We start from the raw sequence: 27,905 nt of genomic DNA on the forward strand, positions 1-27,905 counted from the left end.
ATCCACGCTGCTCCCTCGGTGTGGCGCCTGTATCCACGCTGCTCCCTAGGTGTGGCGCCTGTATCCACGCTGCTCCCTCGGTGTGCCTGCCTGTATCCTCGCTGCTCCCTCGGTGTGGCGCCTGTATCCTCACTGCTCTCCTGATGCACCTGCCTGTATCCTCACTGCTCCTGCTGTGTCCCTGCCTGATTCCTCACAGCTCCCTCGGTGTGCCTGCCTTATCCTCACTGCTCCCTCGGTGTGCCTGCCTGTACCCTCACTGCTCCTGCTATGTCCCTGCCTGTATCCTCACTGCTCCCTCGGTGTGCCTGTATCCTCACTGCTCCCTCACTATGCCTCCATCCTCACTGCTCCCTCGGTGTGCCTTCAGATTCCAGATGTCTCCAAGAGTTACAGTTTTATTGAAAGTGCACAAGATGTAATCTTTAAGCTGCTTGTTCTCAACCCCAGCATTGCCTAATATTCCCCTTAACCCATTCTTCTTGGCTTAGGTGGAGTTTCCTGGCATTGAGGTATAAGTGCTCTGAGGGCTGGGTATGGCCACTGTGTACGAGATGGTGGGAAGTGTTGCAAAGCCTGTACTTAATACATCTCATAATCATGAAGGCCTAACTGCCAATTGCAAGGAACCTGAGAGGTAATGCAGAAAATCAGTCAGAGTCATCTAGTCAGTGAGTTTTTCCGTCCCCAAGCCCCAGTGAGTCCTTCTCTCGCCAATCTCCAGCGAGATTTTCCCTGATCTACAGCAGTTCTTTCCCATCCCAATCCCCAGTGCAGCCTCACTCCTATCCCTAGCGAGTCTGTCTCCTTCTCTGTGTGGCCCCCAAATAGCCTTCCCCAATTCTCCCCACAAAACCCCTCCTGACCCACTTCTGTAAGCTGTGTTGCAAAAAGGGGAGAACAGCACAGCAGTGCATAATGATGTTGTAACAATGGAAATTGTAACATAAACTCAGAAGAAACATGCTGAGGAATCAGCATTTTTACAATGGAAGTACACCAAGGACAGTTTTTTAGCCTTGAACAACTTATAAAAGACTGGAAATGCTGTTGTGACAATAGTCAGGTGCCATGTGCACTTATCTCAAAGCAAACAGGTGCCCTTGATACTGCCAGCCACCACAAGTTAGCGTGGTTGACCAGCCCTGCAGTATACTGGAAGGAATACATCTATTCTGTGCTAAGGAGAGGTATGGTAAGTAGTGCCAATAGGTAACACTTACTTTGGATTCAGTCTCAGCCCCATGGAATGAGACATGGATGCCCATAAATGACATAGTGCAGTGTTGTTGACGTATACATAAAGGGTCAGGGAGGGAGCTGGCTGTGTCTTTGGCTGCTCAGCAGGAAATAGGGTTAGTTCCTGAACACAAGGGGTGGTGTCAACGTTCAGTATGGTGCGAATTGTTCATCTGCAAGGATTTATAACATCTGGAAGATTATTGGGGTTTCCTTGAGCTGCAGTGACCCCAGAAGAAGATGAGTGAAGACTGTACCTGAGTCAGTTGTGTTTGGCCACATGGTACTGGAGGTCAGGCTGGTCCGTAATGTTCTAGGGCAATGCTGATGACAAATCAGCAAGCCTCAAGAATATTTTAGTCATAGTGGACATCATTTATGTCAGCATTAACTTTTTCACACATTTATTTTTCCAGTTTTTCAAACTCATTTTTCTTGTGTTAAAATAAAAGGAAGAAAGATAATATATTGGCAAATCAGCCACTAGCATCTGTGCTGAGGGCATTTCTAGAGATAATGAGGCAAAACTCCCTGTCATTTTAAAGAATGTGGATTAATAAATGACAGATTTCACAGACTCATTAAAGGCCAGTTGTCACTGACTAAACTTGATTAAGTCTTTTCATGAAACAATGGAGAGGATTGATAAACATAGTGCTGTCCATGTGAATGTGGATTTTCAGTAGGCATTGAATAGGATACCACACAACAGATTTGTTCGTATAACTGAAGCCCATGAAATTAAAGGGGCAGTAACACCAAGTGTACAGCAAGGTGAAAAACAGAGAGTAGTGGGGCATTGTTTTCCAAATCAGATGAAAGTATACAAGATTGTCTGTAAGGTTTTCATGCTCCTTTTTTTGCTATAATGATCTTAATTTGAGTGGGGAGGAGGTCATTTTTGCCAGGTTTTTGTTGGCACCTGTTAGGAGTGTAATACATGGCGAGGAGGAAGGTAGCAGACTTAAGGGAGTGAATCTGCTGAAATGGACAGGTCATTAGCTGATGAAATATAATGGGGAAGTGAATTGATGCATTTTGGAAGGAAAAATGAGGAAAAGCAAAATATGAATTAAATGGTACAAATTCAGTGGACTGCAGGAACAGACGTATATCCACCTGGTGAAGATGACAGGTCAAGATGATAAAGGGTTCACTCTCTTTTCCCTCTTCATGCATTGTTTATCCCTTCTTAATGTAAAAGCAGTGTGAACCATTGATTACCTTACTGCTGTCTTCTCTCAGTAATGGTGGAGAACAGACCGTAACATGGCTAAACAATATGTCTATGTGGACACGACTAGACCTGAACTTTCAACCCCAGAAAACAAATACTTCAGATGTGATTGGCTTTAAGAGTAGCGGCATCGCGTATGAATGCAATAAATCCCTGGTTAGATCTGAGCTGGAGTATTGTGTTTGTTTCTGGGCACACTACTTCATGAAGAGTGTGAAATCATGAAGAGTTTGCAGAAGAGATTTATGACAACAGTACCACGCTTGAGGTTTTTTTTTTACCAGAATACGGAGGGACTAAAGATTCTGAGGACACAAAGATTGAAGAAGATTTGATCGTGGTGTTTGAAGTGAGAGGGGACTTTTGATTGAGTAGATAAGGAGAAACTGTTTCAACTAGCAAAGGGCGTTCAATAACTGGAGCACACAGATTCAAAAACAGACAAAAAATTCATGGAGAATATGCAACACTTTTGTAGTGTGTTAACTGAAAGGCTGTTGAAAGTAGATTCTGTCTTAACTTTCATAAGGAAGTTGGATAAATACTTGATGGAGAAAGATTTGTCAGGTTATGGAGAAAGAAACAGGGTGCAGGAATTGTTGCATTGATCTTACAATGAGCTGACACAGCACGATGTTCTGAATGGCTTTCTTCAATGCTATATGATTCTGCTCCACCTCTAACCCCATGTACAACCGATTGGGAAGTTGAGACATGCTGTTTCTCCTGCAGCAATGCTAATGACCACACGTTGCGATCTCCATTTGATAGGATCAAGTTAGAGTCAGGTTGTGTATAGCACAAAAAGAGGCCCACCCTGTTAATCAGACATCCATTTTTTAAAATCCCATTTTCCAGCACTTGGCCCATAGCTATGTACCCTATGGCATTTCAAGTGTTCATCTAAACAGTTCTTAAATGTCTTTAGAGTTCCTGCCTGTACTACCCTTTCATGCGATGAGTTCCTGATATTCACTCCCTCTGAGTGAAGTATTTTTCCTCAAATCCCCTCGGAACCAACTGCTTCTTAACTGAAAACTGTGCCCCCTGTACTAAGGGGAAAGGTTTCTCCCCATCTACCTGTCTATGCATCTACCCTGTCAATCAGAAGCCCTCCCTCAGCCTTTTCTACTGTAAGGAAAACAATCCAGCTTATCTAGTTTCTGTTCACCACTGAATCACTTTAGCCCAGGCAACACCCTCATGAATCTCGCCTGCACCCTCTCAGATCTTCCATTTCTGAGACACTCTTCTTTTGTGTGGCAAGCGAAACTGTATACAATACTCCAGCTGTGGCCTAACTAATGTTATATACAGTTCCACCATAACCTCCCTGCTGTGGTATTCAGTGCTTTGACTCATAAAGGCAAGTATCCCATTTGCCTTCTTCACAACCTTATCTACCTGTCCTGCTGCCTTCAAGGATCTATAGACATGCACACTAAGGTCCCTCTGATCCTCTGTAATTCCTAGTGTCCTACCATTCAACATGTACTCCCTTGCCTTATTAGTCCTCCCAAAATGCATCACCACACATTTTTCAGGGTTAAATTTCATTTGCTACCATTCAGCCCATCTGACTAGCCTGACTATATCGTCCTACAGTCTAAGGCTTTCCTCCTCACTGTTTTCCTCACCACCAGTTTTCATGTCGTCTATGAATTCGGTGATCAAGCCTCATACATCCTTGTGTCTAGATCATTAATGTGCTCAACAAACAGCACAGGAGTCAGCACTGAATTCTGTGTTACACCACTGGACACAGGCTTCCAGACACAGAAAAGCCATTTGACCATCACCGTCTGCCTCTTGCCACAAAGTGAATTTTGGATCCAATTTGCCATATTGGCCTGGATCCTATGGGTTTTCAGCTTCCTAACCTGTCTGCCATGGGAGACCTTGTCAAAAGCCTTACTGAGGTCCACGCAGACTGCATCAACTGCACCAGCCTCACCAATCTACCCAATCACCACCTCGAAGCAATCAATCAAATTTGTTAGGCCTGATGCCCCTCCTCAATAGCCATGCTGATCGTTCTTGATTAAGTTGGGACGATTGCAAGAAAACTTGGGTGCACACCCAGCAGCTCAGAACAGAAATGAGCTGCACTGCCATATGCTGTAGATCACAAACACCTTAATTGTTTTATTAAAACCTATCCCTTTGATGAAGCTTTTTGTCTTATATGCAAATATCTACATGCAAGGTTTAGTGTCAAATTCTGTTTTATAATGCTTCCGTCAAGCATGATGTTAAAGACTCTATACAAATGAAACTTGTTGCACTGCGCTGAATAAAGAATTGCCTGTTCCTCTCCTGTCTGTCTCTCAAATAGATGAAGGGTGCACGGTGTGGTACGACAGTGAGCCAGTTGTTCACCCAAGGTTGCACATAGACTATATGCAGCCCCTTATAGCTATTAAGATGCAGAGCAACAACACAGTCCAACCAGTTCAGAAACTTGTTCAATATCTACGACTCACTAAGTCCGACACAGAGATCGAACTCTTGAAAACGGCTGCAAAGGTCACCTCCGAGGTAGGTCATATCATAACGGAATTGGGAGTGAGTTACAGGGATGGGTTTTTTTGCTGACGAGAAAATGCATCTCATTTTTTGCAGTTTTAATAGTTTCATGGAAATGTAGGACTTAGGAGTACGGGAAGGCCATTGGGCCCTTTGGTCCTGCTCCACTATTCAATGGCTTATCCAATTTGGATCTTAACTCCATTTTTCCAATTGCTCCCCCACCTTCCATTTGGGGAGGCCCCAAAATTAGGTGCCACAAATATAAGATTGCAGAATGGTTACATCTCAGGTACACACCTGTCCTGCACCATTTTGGAATTGTATCCTTTATTTTACATTTGCTCTTCTTGTTCTTCCTAACAAAATTAATTTTTCACATCTCTGCATGTTATTCCATTTGCCACTTTTCTGCCGATTCACCAGCTTCTCCTTGTCCTCTTGAGGTTCATGACCATCCTGCTTACAGTTCACAAGACTTCATTGTTTTATGTTATCAACAAACTTTGACTTGAGTACAATTTCAAAGTTATTAAAGCATATCAAGAGAAGCATGGGTTCAAAAACCAACCCCTTCCCTAAGTCAGGGCAACTGAGACCAATTGTCATGGTCCCACTGCCATCACAGCTAACTAACTAACTAGCTTTAAACCTTCCTGGTCTCCCTGGCTCACCCTCTCAATGGGCAGAAGATAATCTTTTGCTCCAACAGCTCTCCAACATGAAACCCAGTGTTAGGGCTACTGCCGTTCACGTAGCAACATTAACTTGTTAGCATACAGCAGTTGCAAGCATGTTAGTTCTGTTGCAGATTGGGAGTGTCAATACTGCTTTGAGTCTCGGTTTTCATCCCACCCCACTAAAGGACACTGGGTTCCACATATTTCTCCAGCAGACTTCTAAGCGTAGGTGTGGCAAGAGGTCCTATGGAGTCAGAATTCCAGGCATGAGCTGTATGCAGAAAAAGATCTGTGCAGCTGAACAAGTAGGCCTGAAGCCTGATTAAAACTGAACCTTAGATCTCATCAAAGTTTGACTTTTAAAAATTTGTTCACAGAATGTTGGTATCGCTGATTAGGCCATCGTTTATTGTCCTTTCCCAAATGCCTAGAGGGCAGTTAAAAGTCAACCACATTGCTGTGGGTCTGGAATCACATGTAGGCTATACCAGGTGAGGATGGCAGATTTCCTTCCCTAAAGGACATTAATGAATGAAATGAATAACCAGTGCCTGCTGGATGTATCTGAGTAGCTCACTGGTGAATAGCATGAATTTTCTTCGGCTGTCTTTGAAGAGGAGAGAATACAATCAGGATGAGATCTTGGAGTTTGGGGCGGACATGCTGTGATCCACAATAGTCTTCTGGATTCAGTGGGACCCCAAGAAGTAAGAACCTTTTATAAAAAACTTCTGTCTTTGGTGGTAGCCTTCAACATCTCCTCAAAGTCTCGCCATTCGGGCTGAATGGAGATGTGAATATCTTGAGTACAGGTCCAGTTTCAGCTCCATTCAGCCCAGTAAAAGGCAGAACTCCCTAAACCAGGCAGTGAACCTCTTGTTAACATATACAAGGGATGAGCATATCTTTTAGCCATCTGTCTGGAACACATAAAAATACACCACACAGCTTCAAAGTAGAACCAATTGCTGTGAAACCAATGACGGTTTCTCCCCTTATAACATTTAAAAAGTATTTAGATATGCACTTGCAATGTCAAAGCATACAAGGCTATTGGCCAAGTGCTGAAAAATGGGATTAGATTAGTTAGGTGGTTGCTTTTGACCAGCATGATGGGCCAAAGGATCATTTTCTGTGCTGTCGATCTCTGACTCTATGACTGCATGGATTGGCCCACCGTCATCCCATTGCTAAATAGGTGTCCTTTATGCCTGGGAGAAAGTTTCTCCGTGATGAGTCTCAAAACTATGCGTACTCGTCCTGGTACAGATACTTCTGGTTTTGTTGCTGTGTTGCAGTTGCTCTGTGTTTTGTGCAAAGTTTTTAGATTGCCAAGGAGCTAATACAAGGCTGGTTGTTTATTTTCAGGCATTCATCAGCACCATGTTCTCAACCAAGGCTCCAGTTGATGAGGCCTATCTTTATGCAAAGGTAAGCAGCAAAGTATGGATACTTTCATGGGTGGATGCAGCCAGGCCTACATGGAGTAATATAACAATAGGTAGGGGTGGCTTAGCAAATGTGCTAAATCCTAGAGGGAGTGCAGCAGAGATTCACAATACTGACTCCTGAGATGATGGGTCTTTTTTCTCTGGAGTTTAGAAGAGTGAAATATGATCTTATCGAAGCTTAGAAAATTCCTACAGGGATAAAAAGAATATATGAAGAAGGGATGTTTCCTCTTGGCTGTGTGTCTAGAACCAGGAGATTCACTCTTAGAATAAAAGAACAGCCATTTAAGACTGAGGTGAGGAGGAAGTTCTTTACTCAGAGAGTGGTGAATCTTTGGAATTATCCACCCTTCGGGGCAGGGAAAGCTGTGTCAGTAAGTCAATTCAACACAAAGATTGATAGACCTCTCATTATTAATGGCATTAAAGATACTGCTGGAATATGGCATTGAGGTAGATGATCAACCATGATCTAGAATGGCAATGCAAGCTTGAGGGACTGAATGGCCTACTCCTGCTCCTATGTTCCTAAGTCAGAAAAGGTTGAGAGTTAAAATAGGACACTGTGTACTGTACTTTGATTTCCACACATTGAAACAGAGCTAAAGAGTATAAAAACTGAACCACCAAGATAATAGCAATGGGGGAAATGAAGTGGCTAATGTAGTCAAAGAATACAAAAGCTGGAAGTCAGTGATGTTATGAGTCAAGGCACTAGATCATGATCTCATATCGTAGAATCGTAGAATCATAGAATCCCTACAGTGTGGAAACAGGCCCTTCAGTCCAACAAGTCCACACCAAACCTCCAGCATCCCACCCAGACCCATCCCCCTATAACCGACCTAATCTACACATCCCTGAACACTACGGGCAATTTAGCATGGCCAATCCACTTAGCCTGCGCATCTTTGGACTGTGGGAGGAAACCGGAGCACCCGGAGGAAACCCACGCAGACACGGGGAGAATATCCTGGAGATAGATTACTGCCTTTAAATATGGTCCTTTTATTGTATATTGTGTACATTCGCATATGTAGGGGAGTGTTTGACTCTCCACTGCAGGTTTACCATTGATAGACCCCCCAAGTTATACTTAATGAAGTGTTATACTTTTGTTTCAGGTAAATGCATGTTGTCTGCTTGTCATACTGAAAGTGCAGGAATAAAATCCTGAAATATGTTTGGTTTCTGTACAACATACATAAAACATATCAGAGAGCAGTCTTTCATAACCTGCCATTCCATAATACTTTTCAATTGTAGTTTGACTTTGAGTGCCGAGCTCGTGGGGCGGACCTCTTGGCCTACCCTCCAGTGGTAGCTGGCGGCAATCGCTCCAATACACTGCATTATGTGAAAAATAACCAAATGATTAAGGTAAGAACGTAGTCATTCCTTATTATACACAGGTACATGCTGAACTGCAGTTAAAATATTTTCTTTTTCCTAAGGGCTGTTCTTGAGATTTCTGAAAGGCTACTTCTTGATTTTTGGAGGCTGCTTTCTCATTCTCGCTATCTCCTTCATTAGGTGAGAAGCAGTCACGTAGCTTCTGTATTTGCCATGATGTGGAGGTGCCGGTGTTGGATTGGGGTGGACAAAGTCAGAAGTCACATGACACCAGGTTATAGTCCAATGGGTTTGTTTGAAATCACAAGCTTTCAGAGCGTAGCCCCTTTGTCAGGTGAAGTGAGAGACAAGCACGCAGAATACAGGATTTATGGGCTGCGAGAGACTAAGGGCAGAGAGATCAAAAGACCATGCAAATGGAGTGAGTGGAGTGACGAATAATAAGTCTGTGCAGGTGATCCAAAGTGTTAGACATTGTGAATAAAGTGTCAACAGCTGAATAACAAGCGAAGGGATAATCTATAATCCGATTAAATAAAGCAGAGAGATAATTACAAAAAATTGAAAATAATGTGGCACTGGAGACAAACCAAATAACTGGAATAACACGCTAGGTATAAGAGTCACATGCTGAGGATCTAACCAAAGTAATAAGTAATTCAAAACTGTACAAAGTAATTAAGGTGGAGAGATCATAACAATTTATCTAGGTGATGGTGACGAAACAGGACAGTAAGGAAGATTTCACAGATACAGAACAGTATGGTGGGGTCACATGTAGCACGACAAAGAACGCAAGATCACAGTTGAGGCCGTCTTCATTGGTATGGAAGTTGGCTATCAGTTTCTGTTCAGCGATTCTGCGTTGTTGTGTATCTCAAATATTACCTTAGAGGACACTTACCCGAAGATCAAAGGCTAAGCGCCCTTGACACCACACAACAATCACCAGAGAGGAATGTTCCCTCCCAGCCGGGGAACACTTCAGTGGTCATCTTACCTTCTTGCTGCTCCTTCAATCACAGGGGACTGTTTGCTTGCCGTGCTTGCTGCTGACAGGCTCACTACTGGGCAGAAGCAGCCTGTGATTGTAGGAGTAGTTCCTTTCTAAATTTCTTAGTCACCATGATTAATTTTTCCTGGGTAATTTGATTACTTCTGGAGGAGAACTCGCTTGCTGTCATTTGTACTTTTGAGTGTTGATGCTGAAGAAGCAGAAGGATTAATTTGCACCTGCCAATGATCAATGGTTACGTATTGAGGAATTTCTGGTGATATCCCCAAGGTAAAGTTTTTGTCGGTTCCAGGACTGCGGCTCCCTCCTTTATTGTATAACTCCATTCTTCAATGTAGAGAAAATGGTGGCATAATGGTAATGTCACCGGACTAGTAAATCAAGAAACTAGTCGCGGTAATTTTCAGGGAACATGATTTCACATGGTTACATTTGAATTTAACAAAAATCTAGAATGAAAGCTCTCGTCGTGGAGACCACATAACCATCGTTGATTCTCATAAAAACCCAAATGGTTCACTAATGTCCTTTAGAGAAGGAAATCAGCCATCCTTACCAGGCCTGGCCTACTCATAGCTGCAGAACCAGAGCAATGTGGTTGAATCTTAACTGTTCTTTTGGTAATGGATGTCAATCGAGGCAGCAACACCCAACTCCCATGAACAAATGAAAATTTTTGAGTTTCTCTGATCATTCAAATAGGCATTTCGACTGGACCTCCAAATCCAAGCCCATCACTTCTTTGACCCTTTTACCCTTTCTTATTACGTTCATTAAATGATGCCTCTTTGACAAAATTTTTGATGACTTGTCCTAACTCTCTTCATGAGGCTCAAACAGAGTTTGTTTGATAACATTTTATGACATTCCTTGGGATGCTTAACTACTGCAAGAGTACTATATAAATGAAAGTTATTATTATAAGACAAATTGCGTAAACTAGTCTTGTATTTCCTTGAGTTTAAGGCTTGCACTAATTTAAGTGTTTAAGATGATTAAAAGAATTGCAGTGGGTGCTTTAGCAGCATGCACTTTTACATGTGTGTTGCAGCCTGGAACTACAAATGGTGGTGGTGGAGGCTCTGATGTTCTTTGCATCATGTGGTGAGCAAGGATCTGTCCCGCTCTTATCTCTTGCCATTTGTGTCGGAAGGATGTGCACGTTGGTAATTAATCTGTTTGGCTCAGTATGAACACACCTTCCACAACCATTTAGTGGGACTCAAACCCATAACTTTGGGCTCAGAGACAGGAATGCTACTCACTGCACCACAAGACCTTCCCAAAAGGAATTGTAGCTATTGATAAAACTTAGACATGCAAGGGCCCGGGTTTGATTCTACTCTCGGGCGACAGTCTGTGTGGAGTTTGCACATTCTTCCCGTCTCTGCGTGGGTTTCTTCTGGGTGCTCCGGTTTCCTCCCATAGTCCAAAGATGTGCAGGTTAGGGTGGATTGGCCATGCTAAATTGCCCATACTGTCCAAGGATGGCTTTTTGGAGCAGATTGTGGTGGAGGTCACGAGGGAACAGGCAGTACTGGATTTAGTGTTGTGCACTGAGGCAGACTTGATAAGGGAGCTTAAAGGAACCCTTAGGAGGCAGTGATCATAATATGATTGAATTTACTCTGCAATTTGAGAGGGAGAAGATAAAATCAGAGGTAATAGTATTACAGTTGAATAAAGGCAACTACAGAGACATGAGGGAGAAGCTGGGCAGAATTGACTGGGAGAGGAGCCTAGCAGGCGAGACAGTGGAACAGCAATGGCAGGATTTTCTAGGAGTAATTCAGGGGACACAGCAAAAATTTATCCCTAGGAAAAAGAACCATGGTACAGGGACAATGAGGCAACCATGGCTGACTAGAGAAGTCAGGGATAGCATAACAGCAAACGAGAAAGCATATAATGTGGCGAAGGGCAGTGGGAAATCAGAGAATTGGGAAGCTTACAAAGACCGACAGAGGGCAACAAAAAAAGAAGTCAGGAGGGAGAAGATTAAATATGAGGGTAAGCCAGCCAGTAATATAAAGGAGGACTGTAAGAGTTTCTTTAGATATATAAAGGGCAAAAGAGAGGCAAAAGTAGACATTGGACCACTGGAAAATGAAGCTGGAGAGATAGTAGTGGGGAACAAAGAAATGGCTGATGAACTGAATAATTACTTTGCATCAGTCTTCACAGTGGAAGACATGAGTAATATCCCAAAAATTCAAGAGATTCAGGGGACAGAGCTGAGTATGGTGGCCATCACCAAGGAGAAGGTGCTAGAAAAACTGAATGGCCTAAAGGTGGATAAATCACCAGGACCAGATGGACTACACCGCAGAGTTCTTAAGGAGCTAGCTGAAGAGATAGTGGAGGTGTTAGTGGTGATTTTTCAGGGATCACTAGAGTCAGGGAGGGTCTCAGAGGACTGGAAAATCACTAACGTGAAACCCCTGTTTAAAAAAGGAGTACGACAAAAGACTAAAAATGACAGGTCAATTAGCCTAACCTCGGTCGTGGGTAAGATTTTAGAGTCCATTGTGAAGGATGAGATTTCTGAATACTTGGAAGTGCATGATAAAATAGGGTAAAGTCAGCATGGCTTCATTAAGGGGAGGTCATGCCTGACAAATCTGTTAGAATTCTTTGAGAAAGGAACGAGCAGGTTAGACCAAGAAGAGCCAATGGATATTATTTACCTGGACTTCAAGAAGGCCTTTGGCTAGGTGCCACACAGGAGGCTGCTGAGTAAGATAAGGAGCCATGGTGTTAGAGGCAAAGTGCTAGCATGAATAGAAGATTGGCTCTCTGGCAGAAAGCAAAGAGTGAGGATAAAAGGGTCTTTCTCAGGATGGCAGCTGGTGACAAGTGTTCCACAAGGGTCAGTGTTGGGACCACAACATTTCACTTTATACATTAATGATCTAGATGAAGAAACGAGAGCATTCTGGCTAGGTTTGCGGACGATACAAAGATAGGTAGAGGGACAGGTAGTATTGAGGATGTGGGGAGGTTGCAGAAGGATTTGGACAGGTTAGGAGACTGAGCAAAGAAGTGGCAGATGGAGTACAACGTGGGAAAGTGTGAGGTCATGCACTATTTTCTAAATTGCGAGAAAATTCAGATGTCTTGGGTGCAAAAAGAGACTTGGGAGTTCTAGTCCAGGATTCTCTCAAGGTAAACTTGAGGTTGAGTCAGTAGTTAGGAAGACAAATGCAACTTTGACATTTATTTTGAGAGGACTTGAATATAAAAGCAGGGGTGTACTTCTGAGGCTCTATAAGGCTCTGGTCAGGCCACATTTGGAGTATTGTGTGCAGTTTTGGGCCCCATATCTCAGGAAAGATGTACTGGCCCTGGAGCGGGTTCAGAGGAGGTTCACGAGAATGGTCCCAGGAATGAAAAACTTAACATATGAGGAACGTTTGAGGACTCTGGGTCTGTACTCGATGGAGTTTAGAAGGATGAGGGGGGGGATCTAATTGAAACTTACATAATACTGAATGGCCTGGACAGAGTAGAGTTTGGGAAGATGTTTCCATTGGTAGGAGAGTCTAGGACCCAAGGGCACAGCCTTAGAGTAAAGGCAAGACCTTTTAGAATGGAGATAAGGAGAAACTTCTTCAGCCAAAGAGTGGTGAATCTATGGAATTCACTACCACAGAACGCTGTGGAGTCCAGGTCATTTAATATACTTAAGATGGTGATAGATTGGTTCTTGATTGTCAAGGGGATCAAGTGTTACGGGGAGAAAGCGGGAGAATGGGGTTGAGAAACTTATCAGCCATGATTGAATGGCAGAGCAGACTCGATGGGCTGAATAGCCTAATTTCTGCTCCTATGTCTTATGGATGTGTAGGCTAGGTGGGTTAGCCATGGGAAATGCAGGGTTACAGGATAGGGTAGGTGGTGGGTCTGGGTGGGATGCCCTTTGGAGGGTCGATGTGGACTCGATGGGCCAAATGGCCTGCTTCCACACTCTGGGAATCCTATGATCTATGGAGGAATTATTTCTGCTGATGGGCTAGTCTACAATACAGAGACCTAACTTTAAAGTTAGAACTGGCCCAGACAGGAATGATGTTAAGAAGCACTTCTTCATACAAAGGATAGTAGAAACCTGGAAATCTCTCTCAGAATTCCTGTTGAAGCTGAGAGTTTGTTGAAACTTTTAAAACTGATTTTGTTTTTTATTGAGCAAGGTATTAGGGTTACAGAATCAAGGTGGGTTAGGATATGGATCAGCTATGGTCTAGTGGAATGACAGAGAAAGCTTGAGGAGCTGGTGACCTCCTCTTGTCTCTTTATTAACGCACTAACTTCACTCTTTTCCCAGGATGGGGAGATGGTCTTACTGGATGGTGGCTGTGAGTATTCTGGCTACGTCAGTGATGTCACTCGCGTTTGGCCCATCAATGGAAGGTGAGACGCAGCGATTTGATCCACCCATTTACCCCACCCTCCACCACTCATTATTTTAGTATATGGTCCACCATTTTCCTTCCCACTCTTTGAGAAGGGATTTCCTCATGTTGAGTATGTTTCAACCCCAGCCACTTAGACCCCGCTTAAATGGAAATTTCTCAAGTTACCCTGGACACTAAGTAGCAACAGACCATTCAAGCAATTTGAGCCTTTATGCTAATCCTGAACATGCCTGTACCCAATATCAATACACATACAGTATAAGGCTGTGGGCTTGCCTGCCATCTCAGGAGAATGTCAGTGATCCCATGGCATCATTTTGAAGAAAAGGAAGAAGGGAGTTCTCCCCACTCCTGGGCAATATCAATCCCTCCACCAACATCGCTTGAATATGAGGATTGCTGTTTGTGGAACCTTGCCTGTGAACACATTAGTTGCTGTATTAAATGTATTACAATGATGACTACGCTTCATAACATTTTTAATTGTTTGTAAAAGTGCGTAGGAACATCTTGAGGCTGTGAAAGGTGCTTTATGAAGGTAAGACTTTACCTGATGCTTGGTTAACTCAGTACTGGAAAACATGGGATTTTTTGCAGTATGGCTGGAGAACATTTTAATATTTGTTTAAAGGTTCACAATTCGTTCATTCTTCCTGCTGAGGTTCTTAAACTCTGCCTGGTATTGCTCCCATGTCTTTGGTTGTATGCTATTAATTGCCTTAGCCAATGTCTTACCCTGCCTTCATAATGTTCCTAACTGGCTGGGAAACAGGGCAACTCTTCTCTGTTCTAGGTGTGGCAAACAGCTGTTCAGTGGCATCAAAACAAGGTGTCCTTATGTAACTGATTCTTTACTACAGTCACAATATCTCATTATTTGTGCATCTACTTCAACAATTGTCCTGTAACAAAGATAATCACTTCTCAGGAGCACTCATTTAATAGGTATTTCTGGAGTGCTTCTCAGAAGAAGTTTGTGTTCTGCCGGCTCCTTCATAACTGCATCTAATATGAGTCCCTAGTTCCTGCCTAAACTATACAAATGAGCCCCAATTGCCCTTACAGTGTTTACCGATGAAAAGGTAACTGCCAGCACTGCAATAAATCACTTAGCAACCACAATACCTTATTTAGACCCAGCTGTTCAAATAAAAAAGTTCAGTACCAAGTCTTGGCCTAGAGAGCAGTAAAACCATTCTCACCCACAGTAACACTAGATAAAGGAGAGGGAATCTCACCTAGGATTCCCTGCCCCATTTCCAAACCAATGACTTCCCTAGCCTGGGAATGTGTCAAGGTGGATTGGATCAGATTCTTATCGTGGTTCTGTTGAATAGGGGATGTTCATTGTGTGGGAGTAAATACAAGGAATGCTAAGGTACAAATGACTGCTCCTGTCTGTGGAACTAACCTTAGCCTTATAGAGTGTATACAAGGGAGGAGTGGGAACTTCTCTACTGCAGTTAATCAGCAAGGTTATGCATTTTAGTCCAACAGGTCCATATCAATGTTGGTGCTTCTGTCACCTGATAAATATATTGAATCGAGTTATACAGCATGGAAACAGACCCTTTGGTCCAACAAGTCCATGCCAAAGATAATCCCAAACTAAAATTAGTCCCACATCCCTCCAAACCTTTCCTATTCATGTACTTATCCAAACGTCTTAAACATATTAACTGTACCCACAACCACTGCTCCCTTTGGAAGTTCATTTCATTCTCGAAACATCCTCTGTTTAAAAAGAAAAATTGCCCCTCGTGTCTTTTCTAAATCTCTCAACTTTAGTAATATGCCCCCTTGTCTTGAAAACCTCACCTGCCATTCACCTAATCTATACCTCTCATGATTTAATAACCTCTGAAGTCACCCCTCGACCTCCTATGCTTTGGTAAGTTCCAGTCTATTTTGATAACTCAAATCCTCCCATTCCTGTCAACATCCTGGTAAATCTTTTCTGAACCCTTTCGACCAGTACTGTTCTGTTCCTTCCTCTCCCATCTACTTCTTTACCTTTTTTAATGCACCTAAGATGACTCAACTACTGAGGTTCCGCATTCTAACCAGAATTGTTCAGAAAAAATAGATTTCTCCTGAATTCATTTTTGGATTTATTAGTGCTGTCTTATATTTATGGCCTGTTTTTTTGTACTCCCCCGATAAGTGGAAACATCTTCTCTACATCTACTATTTCAAAGTCCTTCGTTTTTAAAAGATCAGATCTTCCCTCAGCCTTTTATTTTTTAGCAAAAGAGCCCCAGTTTGTTAAGTTTTTCCAATGCATATAACTTCTCAGCTCTGCAGGTGGCTTCTTTGTAATGCTTTTATGCCCCTTCTTCAGTGTCCTGAAATCCTTTTAACAATTTGGAGACCAAAAACGTGCAATGTGGTCTAATGGAGGTTCTATACAAGTTTAACTTGATCTTCCTACTTTTCAATTATGTCTCTCAAAAAAAATTTAATAAAGTATAAAAACAAAATGTAATTAATTGTTTTCTACAGAGCCCTCTGCTTGAACTAACCTTAAGCAAAGCTCTGATAGTTAATATTTAAAGCATATCCAAAGAAGAGTCATTTTCTACTCAAAACAGTAACTCTGTTTCTCTCTCCACAAATGCTGCCAAACCTGCTGAGATTCTCTGGAAATTTGTTTTTATTTCAGATTTCCAGCATCTGCAGTAGCTTGTTTTATCAACCTTAAATTGTAGGCTTGTCCCTTGGAAATAGACCTATTTAAACACACTGCATAAAAGTTGGTATTATAGAGGGTGTAATTGAGTCAGTGTGTTGGAAAGGAAAGTGTGATGCATGTGACAAATGGATAAAAGTCAAGGCTGCCATTACACATGATGATTTCATGTTCAATGGAAATCAAAGTTGCTAAAGGTCAATGCATGCTGTGGAGGAGTGGGTGCTAATGGCAGCTTGAAAGCTAATAACTTGGTCATCAGTAACGGAATGTCGTTACAAGAAATGCGAAACAAGCAAGAGAAACACTTCCAAAAGTGAACTATTTGTGCAAAAATTCATTTTAGTTAGTTTGAAAGTTGAAAAAGCCCATTCAAAAGTAATTAGTTTACTGCTGTATGTGTAAGAGAATTAATTTGAAATTTTGTTATAGACCATGAGTGAAAGGGAGCAGTTAACTGGGGGACTCAGCATGGCAAATAGTGTAGAAGCACATGAGAGAAAAAGCAATGGATGAATATGTTGAGAAGGGCTGAAGTAGATTGGATAAGGTTCATGTGGAACATAAACACTGGCATGGACTAGTTAGGATGAATAGCCTGCTTCTCTGCTGTACATCCTATGTAATTCACCTAACCTGTCTCCTGTGAAAATGTGTAACATGTAAAACCTTGCTCGTATCCTGTTGGAAAATCCTAAGACTTATTTGTTTTGTTGCAGATTCACAGGACCCCAAGCTGAGCTGTACCAGGCTGTCCTTGATGTACAGAAGTCTTGCCTAAGCCTCTGCACTCCTGGTATCAGTCTGGAAAATATCTACACTTTCATGCTGACCATGCTCGTGCAAAAGCTGAAAGACATGGGGATCCTGCAGGAGAACTCTAATCAGCATGATGCTTACAAGGTTAATACCAAGTGCTGGCACATTTATAGCCTACAGATTAACTTCACAGCAGTCAATTACGGTTAAGTTTGTAATATGTTATAATGCAAGGGGTTTGCATGGAGGAGAAGGTAGTACAGCGGTGATGTCACTGATGCAGTAGTCCAAAGATGCCAGAGTAATGATGTGTGGACACTGGTTCAAATCCCACCAGCACAACTAGTGGAAATAAATAACAAATTTCTTCACTTTAAGGTGTACCAATGTGTTTTACAATTAATAAAATATTTTTGAAATGTAGTCAATGTTTTGAAGCTTGCAAAACTCAAGCTGAAATGTCAGCAAGATTGAGTTTCAAAGTAGGAGCTCTGTTCAGTCCCTTACCTTCATTTCAGTATTAGACATGGTTCAATTGGTTGCACTCCCGTCACTAAGTCACGAGGGTTCACTCTGGGACTTCAGCACGAAATCAAAGCTGATACTCCACTGCAGTAATAAGGGTATACTGCACCGTCGGAAGTGCTGTTTTCCAGATGAAACGTGAAACTAAGGCCCTACATGCCATCTTGGTGGATGTAAAAGATCCCATGGCACTATTTAAAGGAAGATCGGGGTGTTGTCCTGTTCATTGCCTACATCTACATCACAAAATTAGATTATCAGGCCATTATGATTGCTGTTATGTGAGTTTGCTGAATGTCTTTTGACTATTCGTGCTTCCTACATCACAACTGGAACAAGGCTTCAAATACAATTTATTAGTAGTAATGCCCATTGAGACGTTCAGATTTTGTGAAGAAAAGACTATATACATGCAAGTTGTTCGTTTTTCTTTCACTATACCATACTGCATTTTAGGACTTCAGCATGTAACAAGACTGAGGGAGAGTTGCACTTTTAAAAGTGCCACCTATCAAATGAGAAATTATACCAAGGTTCTGCTTACCTGTTTGACGGGACCTATAGAAGGGCAGGACCAACATTTATTCCACTGCTAATAAAGACACTTTAACAAGTCAGTAATTTCATTTGCAATTATGGGTCTTGCTATTTATAAATAGGTCATATTCACAGCATAGAAAGAGACCATTCAGCCCATTTGGTCAATGTCGATGTTTATGACCCAGACAAGTTCCCTCCTACCCTGCTTCTTATCCAGTTGTCATTCTCCTTCTGCCTTGCATTTTATTTATTTATTGTATACTTAGTAAACTTCCCCTTAAATGCACCAGTGCCTCAACTAATCCTCATGATAGCAAGCCTCCCCATTCTCACCACTCTCTGGATAACAATATTCTTCCTCAATTTCTTATTAGATTCATTATATTTATTATGGACTGTCTTATGTTTATGATTCATCTTACTCTGGATTAAAAATAAATATTATCTCTGAGTGCTTTAGAACATCCTGAGCATATGCAAGACACTGTGTAAATAAAAAAATCTTATGCCACTAAGGAAATCTCCTTTTTACATTCTATTTTTTAAAAAAACAAGTACAGCATATATTGGACAAAGAGATTTCTCCATTGTCATTGAGCAGAGTTCTGTTCTGTTCCTGCAGGTTGCTGTCAATTACTGCCCACACCACGTCGGACATTATCTGGGAATGGATGTCCACGACACGCCAGGCATCTCCCGGTCTATAGCCCTCCAACCTGGGATGGTGGTGACGATCGAACCTGGTAAGAAATACAGGGCTAGAAGTAAGTTTAGAAAGCTGAGTCCTGCACGCTGCAAAGTCAGTGATTAGGGTGAACACCTGACAACTAGTTTCTGCCTTGAGCTAAATTTGAACTGATGTTCAGACAATCATAGCCCACAGTATGGATAGCTGATATTCCATTCGCTTTGAGTAACAATCTTGATGCTTTTACTAGCAAGAAAACACATTTGTCGAGATGTCTGTCGGTCTCTCTGTCAGACTCTTTTTTCTATTTGTAAGTCTACAGTAAACAGTCTACAGGGTCCATTTAAAGAATCTCCATGAACCACAACAAGCAGGACCCGTGACAAAGCTCCAGCGATGTCTTCCAATAAGAACTCTTTATTTCTCCAGCAAAATTTAACTAATAATACCAGTAAAATATTTTACTCCCTCCTTCACTGATGTTTTCATGTGACCTGAAGTAATTAGTTCCACATCCGATATATCAGTCACATCTGTTCTGACGATGCCGTCTTTAACAGGGGTGCTTCCAACAAGTCTTCCTTTTTCTTTAACTGAGGATTCCTCCCCACCAGTTGTCTGGACCCTTAGTCCTGTCTGACCCATTTCCCTCATATCTTCCCTGCCCCATTCCCTTCCTCACAGAACAACAACTTGTCCTTAATTTTCATTTTACCAGCCTCTCCATTCAAAGGATCATCCTCCACAATTTCTGCCACCTCCATCAGAATACCACAACCAAACACACCCTCTTGCTTGGCAGCATTCTGCAAGGACTATTCCCTTCACACACCCTGGCCCATTCCTCCTTTACTCTGAGCACATCTTCACTCTCCTGTGGCACCATATTCTGGCAATTGCAATAGCATTTGTCCTTTTACTCCTCCCCTCCTCAATGTCCAAGGCCCCAACACAAACCTCCAGGCAACGCAGTGATTTTCTTGTACTTCTTTCACTCTTGACTATTGCATTTGCTGCTCAAAGTACAGACTTGTCCACATTGGCAAAATCAAACGCAGACTGCGTGACCGCTTTGCAGAACACGTCAGCTCTGTCCATAAGGTTGATCCCAACCTTCCAGATGCTGGCCATTTCAATACAGCATCTTGCTCTCATGCTAATATTTCTGTCCTAGGCATGTTGCATTGTTCCAGTGAAGCTCACTACAAGCTGGAGGAACAGCACCTCATTTTCCACTTAAGCACTTTACAGTCTTCTGGACTTAACACTGAGTTCAACAACTTCAAACCATGAACACTGACCCTGTGTTGATTACATTCCCTTTTGCTCTCTTCACCACCATCACTATCCCCACCCCCCACCCCACCATTTCTTGTTTGCATGGGTTAGCTCTCAACTGTCATGCTCTTAACACTTACCATGACATTCCAATTGCTTTTTGCTCTGTGTCCCCTCGCCATCATTTCCACTTACTGCTCCTCTCCCCTTTGTCAACAGCATAAAATCCGTAATTTTCCTGCCCCCTTCAGTTCTGAAGAAGAGTCCTCTTGGATTTGAAAAGTTATCTCTGTTCCTCTCCCTGTAGAGATGCTGCCAGAGTTTCTCCAGCATTTTCTACATTACCATTCCTTCACTTGTTGGATCAAAATCCTGAACAGCGTTCCTAAAAGCACTGTAGGTATCCCTACACCACATGGTTCAAGAAGGTGGCTCAGTATCACCTTCTCAAAGTCAATTAGGGATAAGCAGCAAGTGCTGGTCTAATCAGTCACATCCTATGAACTAATTACTATAGGAGTATTAAAAAACACAATGGTTACAATGACAATGGTTACCTAAAGACATTGTTCATACTAATCACCCCAGTCCCCATAAAAACTACACAGATAAACATGAGTGTAGATCCATTGGACTAGTCCCGAAGGTCACAGACCCTTTACCTGTCATTCATTTTCAACAGCGCTGTTTGTCAATTGTAAGCCCGTTACCCTGCTAAACTCTACAAGGGCCTCCACCTCTTCAGCCTCCTTACTTTAAACCACTGGATATCTTTGCCATCCTATTTAAAGCAATTATATCTTAAGGAGGCTTTTCAGTGTGACACTTGGCACTTTCTGAAACTCTGTCCCTGACACGTCGCCTCCCTCCCCAAGCTTTTCTCTCTTTGCTTGAGGACGCTGCCTGCTAATTGTTTGAATATCTTGATCTATAAGTTAAAGTTTCTGATGAAAGAAGTACCAGTTGGTCACTTTCTGCCTGTTTTTTTTTCTCTCTCATACTCCCTCTCCCTTACATGCTTCACTTTCCCCCTTTCCTTCATGACAGGAAAACACTTTTGCAAAAATCACTTTGAAATTGGCAATTTGCTATGTAGGATGCTAACTCACAACTTTTCATATACTCCTATTTATGCTCACGTAAGTGACTATTTTACTTCAAAGCTTTTGGTATGCAATTGATAAATTTGCTTTTGGGATCATTCATTCCATAACAGGAATCTACATCCCAGAAGACAACACATCAGCTCCATCAAGATTCCGAGGAATGGGAATTCGGATTGAGGATGACGTTTTGATAACAGAAGAGGGGCCAACTATTCTGTCTGCAGATTGTCCCAAAGAATTACATGAATTAGAACAGATCTGGACTGACCATTAGCAAGCAGCCCTTGCACTGATGCCTCCATAATTTATAATGAAATGCTGTAAGGGACAAGAAGGTTCCCAGTTAATGCTGCAACTCCATTCAATGTTATAGCTCTGCAAAGGTAGGTTGTGATGCTATCATATCACAGTATTTTAGCCTATTCAGATATGTAAAACTCGGAACAGTATTTATCTATCCTCCAGGACAGAAGATTATATAACAAGACACTGGAACGACACTTAAGAACTTTATTTTAAAATTAAAATGAAGGACAAATATTGGCTGGTGAATCAAATTTGTGCTGCACAGACATGGAATAATTGGGCACTTTGATCCCCAGTAACAGCCAGTTGTGAGATGAAGACTCTTGGTCAAGTTGGAAACTAAACATGGAAGATTTCCTCTCTGACTTCAGATTGTAGGAGATGATGGTTACTGTGTGGCACACCAGGTACTCCACCTGGATTTCCACTCTGATATCAACTACAGTTAGGAACCCATTTAGCTCTCCTTTAAACATTTGGTGTTGATCGTCATAAGCCTTCAACTCCCTCCAAACCCTTCTCTGTAGAACAGAGGTTTTTTAATCGTAATCTCTCCCAACTATTATTTTGGAATTTTGATAGCTGGTTTATGACCTCAACCTGTTTAAACTCCTGTACTGATGATGTGTGTTAGTGAAATGCTGGTGTGGTGCTGAGTTGTACTGAGTGGAAGTGCTGTTCAACGTTAGCAGAATTATGTTGTACTGCCATCAGGTCATTAGATTTGGTGATTGTACCACTTGGTGAGAGAAATAAAAAACGATCAGGGTTACTGTTCTGGATCCATGACCGGTGCTCCCTCTAACATCTGTTTGATGTGTGCAGCTGCTTGTTGCACTGCAGAGTCCCACTGAAATTGATCTGCATCTTAAAGAGAATGTTTCTTGCATGCAGCCTGTTTATTCCCTGTGCTTACATATTCCTGTCTGCCCATCTGTACAGCACAGGGGACACATTGCCTGTGTCCATGCTAGAAATTATGTGTTTGCGTAAGTTCAGAAAGGTTGTCATATCTTTCTAAGTGAAAAACCCTTCAGATGCTATCATCTTGTGGAGACAGGACAATTGGATTGGGTGCTAAAGGTCATCAGGAGCTTGACATTAAGGGGCTTCTATCAGGAGTTGAGGGTTGTTCTTTTTAAATAGTGCTTTAGAAGCAATGCAGGATATTACAGATTGGTATCTATACTTATACATATCTGAGAGTCCAAAACATTTAAATGTAACTGTGGTCTAACATGCCATATGTTAGTGTGGCAGTTAATATTTTTCATTAAATAACTGAGTTTTTAAGCAACCTTTCATTCCAGTAAATTAGTAATCAAGATTAGAATTCTTAAACAAGGAACCACCTCATTAATCGATATGTTATTATGTGTCAATCACAGCAACTTTAGTCTTACCTATGTGTAGTATTTTTATAAGTTGTATTGACAAAAGTTTGTTGAAAAAATGGCACAAAACATTAAAAAAAAACTAGAACTCAATGTTTCACCAATTTTTCTAATCAACCTGTTCAGAGGTGTTATTACACACCTCTGGACCAGGTAGGACTTGACCCCAGGGCTCCTGGTCCAAGGACACTGCCACTGTGTCAAAAGAGGGCCCTTCAAAAAATGCACTTTTCTTTTGTGAAATTGAGAGAAAGTCCTATCTGTTTCAAGTAAATTTTTCCCTCTCCCTATAATTGTTTTGACTCCATCTATATCTAGGAGGATGGAGCCGATGAGACATGTGACAGTAGACCTCAGGCAACTCCTTTATTTCCCATCCCTAGTCACAGGGATGTTTCTAGATTCTGGTGCGCCAACACAAACATTCCTCTCTGCAATAATGAATTTGAAGTCTGCAACTTGGAATTCTGCAACTTACATGCTGTTCAGAACAACTCATTGGAACAACACATCATCTCACCCCTTCCTCCTTGCTTTTCATTTTATCTTTTACTTTCATTCTGAAATTTTATTCTTCTTCCTAAATAAAATGGAGGAACACTGGAAATTGACAGCATCTGAAAGAGAGAAAAATGTTTGATGATTTGGGAGTCATCAGAACATTTGAAACTCTGCTAAAGGTTTCCCTCCATTACCTGGTTTATTTAATACTTCCATCTTACAGATGATTGTTTTTATATGCACTTTAGTGACAGTTAGCCAAATATACTATGGAGAATGGATCACTATTACCATACCCAAAACTGCTGAGGAGGTTGCATGGTGTTCTACATGTGCCTTTATGTGCAACACCTCAGTACATAATACTGCACCACATTTATTGTTGATCACTTTATTAATTACTGTGCAATCTCAGGTTAATAATAGGATCTTGCATCACAGAAGGAGGTCATTCTTTTCTCAGCCACGTATATCAGAGGAAACTAGAGTCCTTAGTTAGAACATGAGGAACAATATTGTGCTTTGTGCTTTAATAGGCTTCCTTTTGTTCTCCTTGTAATCAGGAATCTATTGTTTGCATCCTTTTCTAAAAATAGCATTTTTGTTGTTAATTCAATCTTAATTGATGCCTAGCAATCCTAGTTTGCATTTTATAAGTCAGAATGAGGCTATTTGATGCATTTTAAAATAATTTTTAAATCAACCTGTTTGAACATATTATGACTCACTTCCATGGCAAGTGGGAATTGAACCTTCTGGCCCAGAGGTAGAGACACTACTGCTGCACCACAAGAGCAAAATGCTGTCCAACTAGTTCCACTTCTATGCATGAAAATATCCAAGAACTTTCAGTATGCGGCACCAAAATGACCTCAAAAGTATAAACTTATTCTTCATATCAGGTGGATATATATTGTATATATACCTGTGTCATGGAGTTTTCATTTTTATGAATGTGGTGGGATGAACACACTAGAAATTCATTTCAATAACTGGACAATGTGAAAACTGCATCTACCTAACAGGAAAATCATTGTATCAAGGCAATATCAAAGGGCTTATACATCATTGGCCAGTGATCTTTTCCACAAATTGCACGATTCGATCCTTGTTTTAGTTTCGTTTCCTAAGATTAGTAAATGAAATGTAAGCAATGATGATTCACCTTAAGCACCAATGGACAATGCAAAGTTTTATTAGTATTTTCCATAGCAGTGTGTTTGATGAGGCATTAAATTGTGACACACTACCCATATTCATTTGCAATAGGTAAACAGATGGAATTTTCTTTCTGAACTCCATCTGTTTCTAGGAATGGTAACACTGCATTGTCCATTCATAGTTGCCTTGGGGGAATCCAGAGTCAAGCCAGACTAGGTTAGTGAATTACAAAAGCAATACTGTGGCTCCTGGAAAAGTGATATGAAAACAGAAAATGCTGGAAATACTCCGCAAGTGAAGCAGCATCAGTGACCCCTCCAGATTATTGAACTAATTGGCTTTTACATCAATCTTATACCATTTCTAGTCTTTTCCACAAGAATTAGCAACAGGAGTAGGTCACACAGCCCTTCAAGTCTGTTCTCCCATTCAAAAAAGTGTTGACTGTATTAAACTCCATTTCCTGACTATCCACATGCCCCCGGGGTATGTGGAACATTCCTTGTTCCAGTCCTACTCTGGTCCCCACCATCAACTATTTCTCCGGTACATCAATGACTTCCCTTTCTCATCTGGAATTGAAAAAGTTAATATATTTCACTTCCTATTTCCACTCTGTTCTCACCTTCACCTAGTCCACCTCTGATTCCTCCCTTCTCTGTTTCCATTTCTGGGGATAGACTGCCCACCAACTCCCACAGTTACCTTGACTATACATCCTCATATCTTGCTTCCTGTAAAGACTCTATTCCATTCTCCCAGTTCTTCCATCTCCATCACATCTGTTCCAATGATGCCAACTTCGACAAGGGGGCCTCTAAAATATCTACTTTCTTCCTCCACTGAGATTCCCCACCACCGTGGTTGACAGGACCCTCAGTTGCATCTGACCCATCTCCCGCACTTTAGCCCTCACCCCCCTCTTCCCTCCCACAACAAGGATAGGATCCCCTTATCCTCACTTACCATCCCACCAGCATCCACATCCAAAGGATCATTAGCCTCCATTTCTGCCAATGGGATGCTACCACTAGACACAAATTTACGCTTCCCTCCCTTCCCAGCCTTCATCAGGGACTATTTCCTCCGGGGCACTTGGTCTACTCTTGCTCCACTCCCAACACCTCTCCACACCCCCACAGCACCTTCCTTTGCAATCACAGAAGTTGTAATACCTGTCCGTACTTCCTCTCTCCTCACTATCCAAGGCCCTAGACACCTCCCAGGTGAGCAGCAATTTACCTGCACTTCACTCAGTCTTCTCTACTGTATTCGCTGCTCACAATGAAGTCTCCTGTACGCTGGAGAGATGAAGTACAGACTGGGCAACTGTTTTAAGAACACCTACATTCTGTTTGCAAACATGACCCTGAGCTTCTGGTTACCTGCCATTTCAATATACCACTGTGTTCTCTGACCAACGTCTTTGTCTCAGCCTTGCTACAGTGTTCCAGCAAAGTTAAGCACTAGCTGGAAACAACAACACCTCATTTTCTGCTTGGGAACCCTGTAGCCTACGGCACTCATTACTGAGTTCAACAATTTTGGAAGTTGAGCACCTTCTCCTATGTCCTTACCCTAACCCCACACACCAGGTCTTATCATCGCACGGACTGCTACCACAAACAACCCATTGTCAGTCACTAATGCTCCCTATTAGCAGCTATTCATTCTCCCAGGCTGCTTTCTCTGCACAGATGCTGCCAGACCTGTAGTGTTTTTCCAGCAATTTCTGTTTTTTGTTTCTGATTTCCAGCATCTGCTGGTTTTCTATACCCTTCTTCAGGTTTTTGTTTCATCTGATATTGCACTGATGGCAAAGCCTACATTTGTTGCCCATCCATGACTGCCCTTGAACTGAATGGCTTTCTGTGGGTTGCTGGATCATAATCATTGGGCTATAGAACCTTACACCTTCACCATTTTCCCTTCCCTGGATTCTGCTTACCCTGTTGGGAGAATGATGAGTCGCTCTCAGGAGTAATATGTATTTAAAAGGAAAGTGATGGCATCATTATGGATTAGTGGTCCAGGGACATGGGTTAAAATCCCATCATAGCAGCTGGTAGAATTTAAATTCAAGTAATAAATCCGGAATTAAAAGCTGCTACTCCTGCCTGGTCCAGTTTATACATAACTCCAAACTCACAGCAATATAGTTGACACTGAAATGACCTAACAAGCCACCAAGAAAATGAAACCAGTCAGACCACTGGGATTAACTTAAGCAGTGGAAATGACAATGGCACACCCAGCTCTGTTGATCCTGCAAAGCTCTCTTTACTGACATCCGGACATTTGTGCCAAAATAGAGAGCACTGACTCACAGACTAGTCCAGGAACACCCTAATATAGTTGTACTTGCTCAGTCATACCTTACATACAGCATCTCAGCTATCAACATCTGTGGTTATGGCCTATCCCATCCACAGGTTTTACCCTACCAGCGACAGTACAGTGATATACAACTGGGAAAGAGTTGCCCTAGAAGTCCACAACATTGACTTTTAACTGCAAACGGTGCCATGCCATTTGTTCAAACATGGGCATGAAAACCACCTGTGCATTACCATATACCAGCCTCCATCAACTGATAAATCACTATTCCTCAATGTTGAACACTACTTGGATGAAAGACTGAAAGTGACAAGAGCACAGAATGTATTCTGGCTTGGGAATTTTAATGTCCATTATGAAGACTGAATAGCGCCACTACTGACCAAATTGACCAAGTTCCAAAGGACATTACTGCTAGACTCAGTATGCAGCAGGTGCTGAGGAAGCCATTGAGGGAAAAACCTACCTGCCCTCATCCCTGCTAAACTACTCATTGCAGATGCATCTCACCATGTCTTGGTAGGAGTAATGCACAGTCCTTGTTGAGGCTAAAGTCCCAGTTTCTCATCAAGAATATCTTCGCAAAATCCCTATAGTGCAGAAAGAGGCCATTTGACCCATCGAGTCTGCACTGACCCTCCAAAGAGCATCCCACCCAGATCCATCCTATCCCCATAACCCTGCATTTACCATGGCCAATCCACC

At 42.0% G+C, this 27,905-nt stretch overlaps 1 protein-coding gene across 1 annotated transcript; it reads left to right on the forward strand.

Annotated features, from left to right (window-relative positions):
* The first annotated feature begins 554 nt into the window (after positions 1–554).
* xpnpep3 (X-prolyl aminopeptidase 3, mitochondrial) lies at positions 555–23,287 on the forward strand. Its single transcript, XM_048617337.1, has 8 exons — positions 555–637; positions 4,735–5,014; positions 7,051–7,113; positions 8,400–8,513; positions 13,826–13,911; positions 17,325–17,508; positions 19,052–19,172; positions 21,612–23,287. The coding sequence occupies exons 1-8, from the start codon at positions 555–557 to the stop codon at positions 21,773–21,775; spliced, it is 1,095 nt and encodes a 364-aa protein (XP_048473294.1). The 3' UTR covers positions 21,776–23,287.
* Positions 23,288–27,905: the final 4,618 nt, after the last annotated feature.

This window comes from Rhincodon typus, chromosome 37 (assembly GCF_021869965.1).
Source record: "Rhincodon typus isolate 14 chromosome 37, sRhiTyp1.1, whole genome shotgun sequence".
Lineage (NCBI taxonomy): Eukaryota > Metazoa > Chordata > Chondrichthyes > Orectolobiformes > Rhincodontidae > Rhincodon > Rhincodon typus.

Excerpts from the sequence above, each read along its gene's own strand:
- xpnpep3 (XM_048617337.1), top strand. The coding sequence starts at position 555 with ATGGTGGGAAGTGTTGCAAAGCCTGTACTTAATACATCTCATAATCAT. Across the intron at positions 8,514-13,825 it reads AAAATAACCAAATGATTAAG|GATGGGGAGATGGTCTTACT; the intron begins GTAAGAACGTAG and ends CTCTTTTCCCAG. Across the intron at positions 17,509-19,051 it reads ATCAGCATGATGCTTACAAG|GTTGCTGTCAATTACTGCCC; the intron begins GTTAATACCAAG and ends CTGTTCCTGCAG.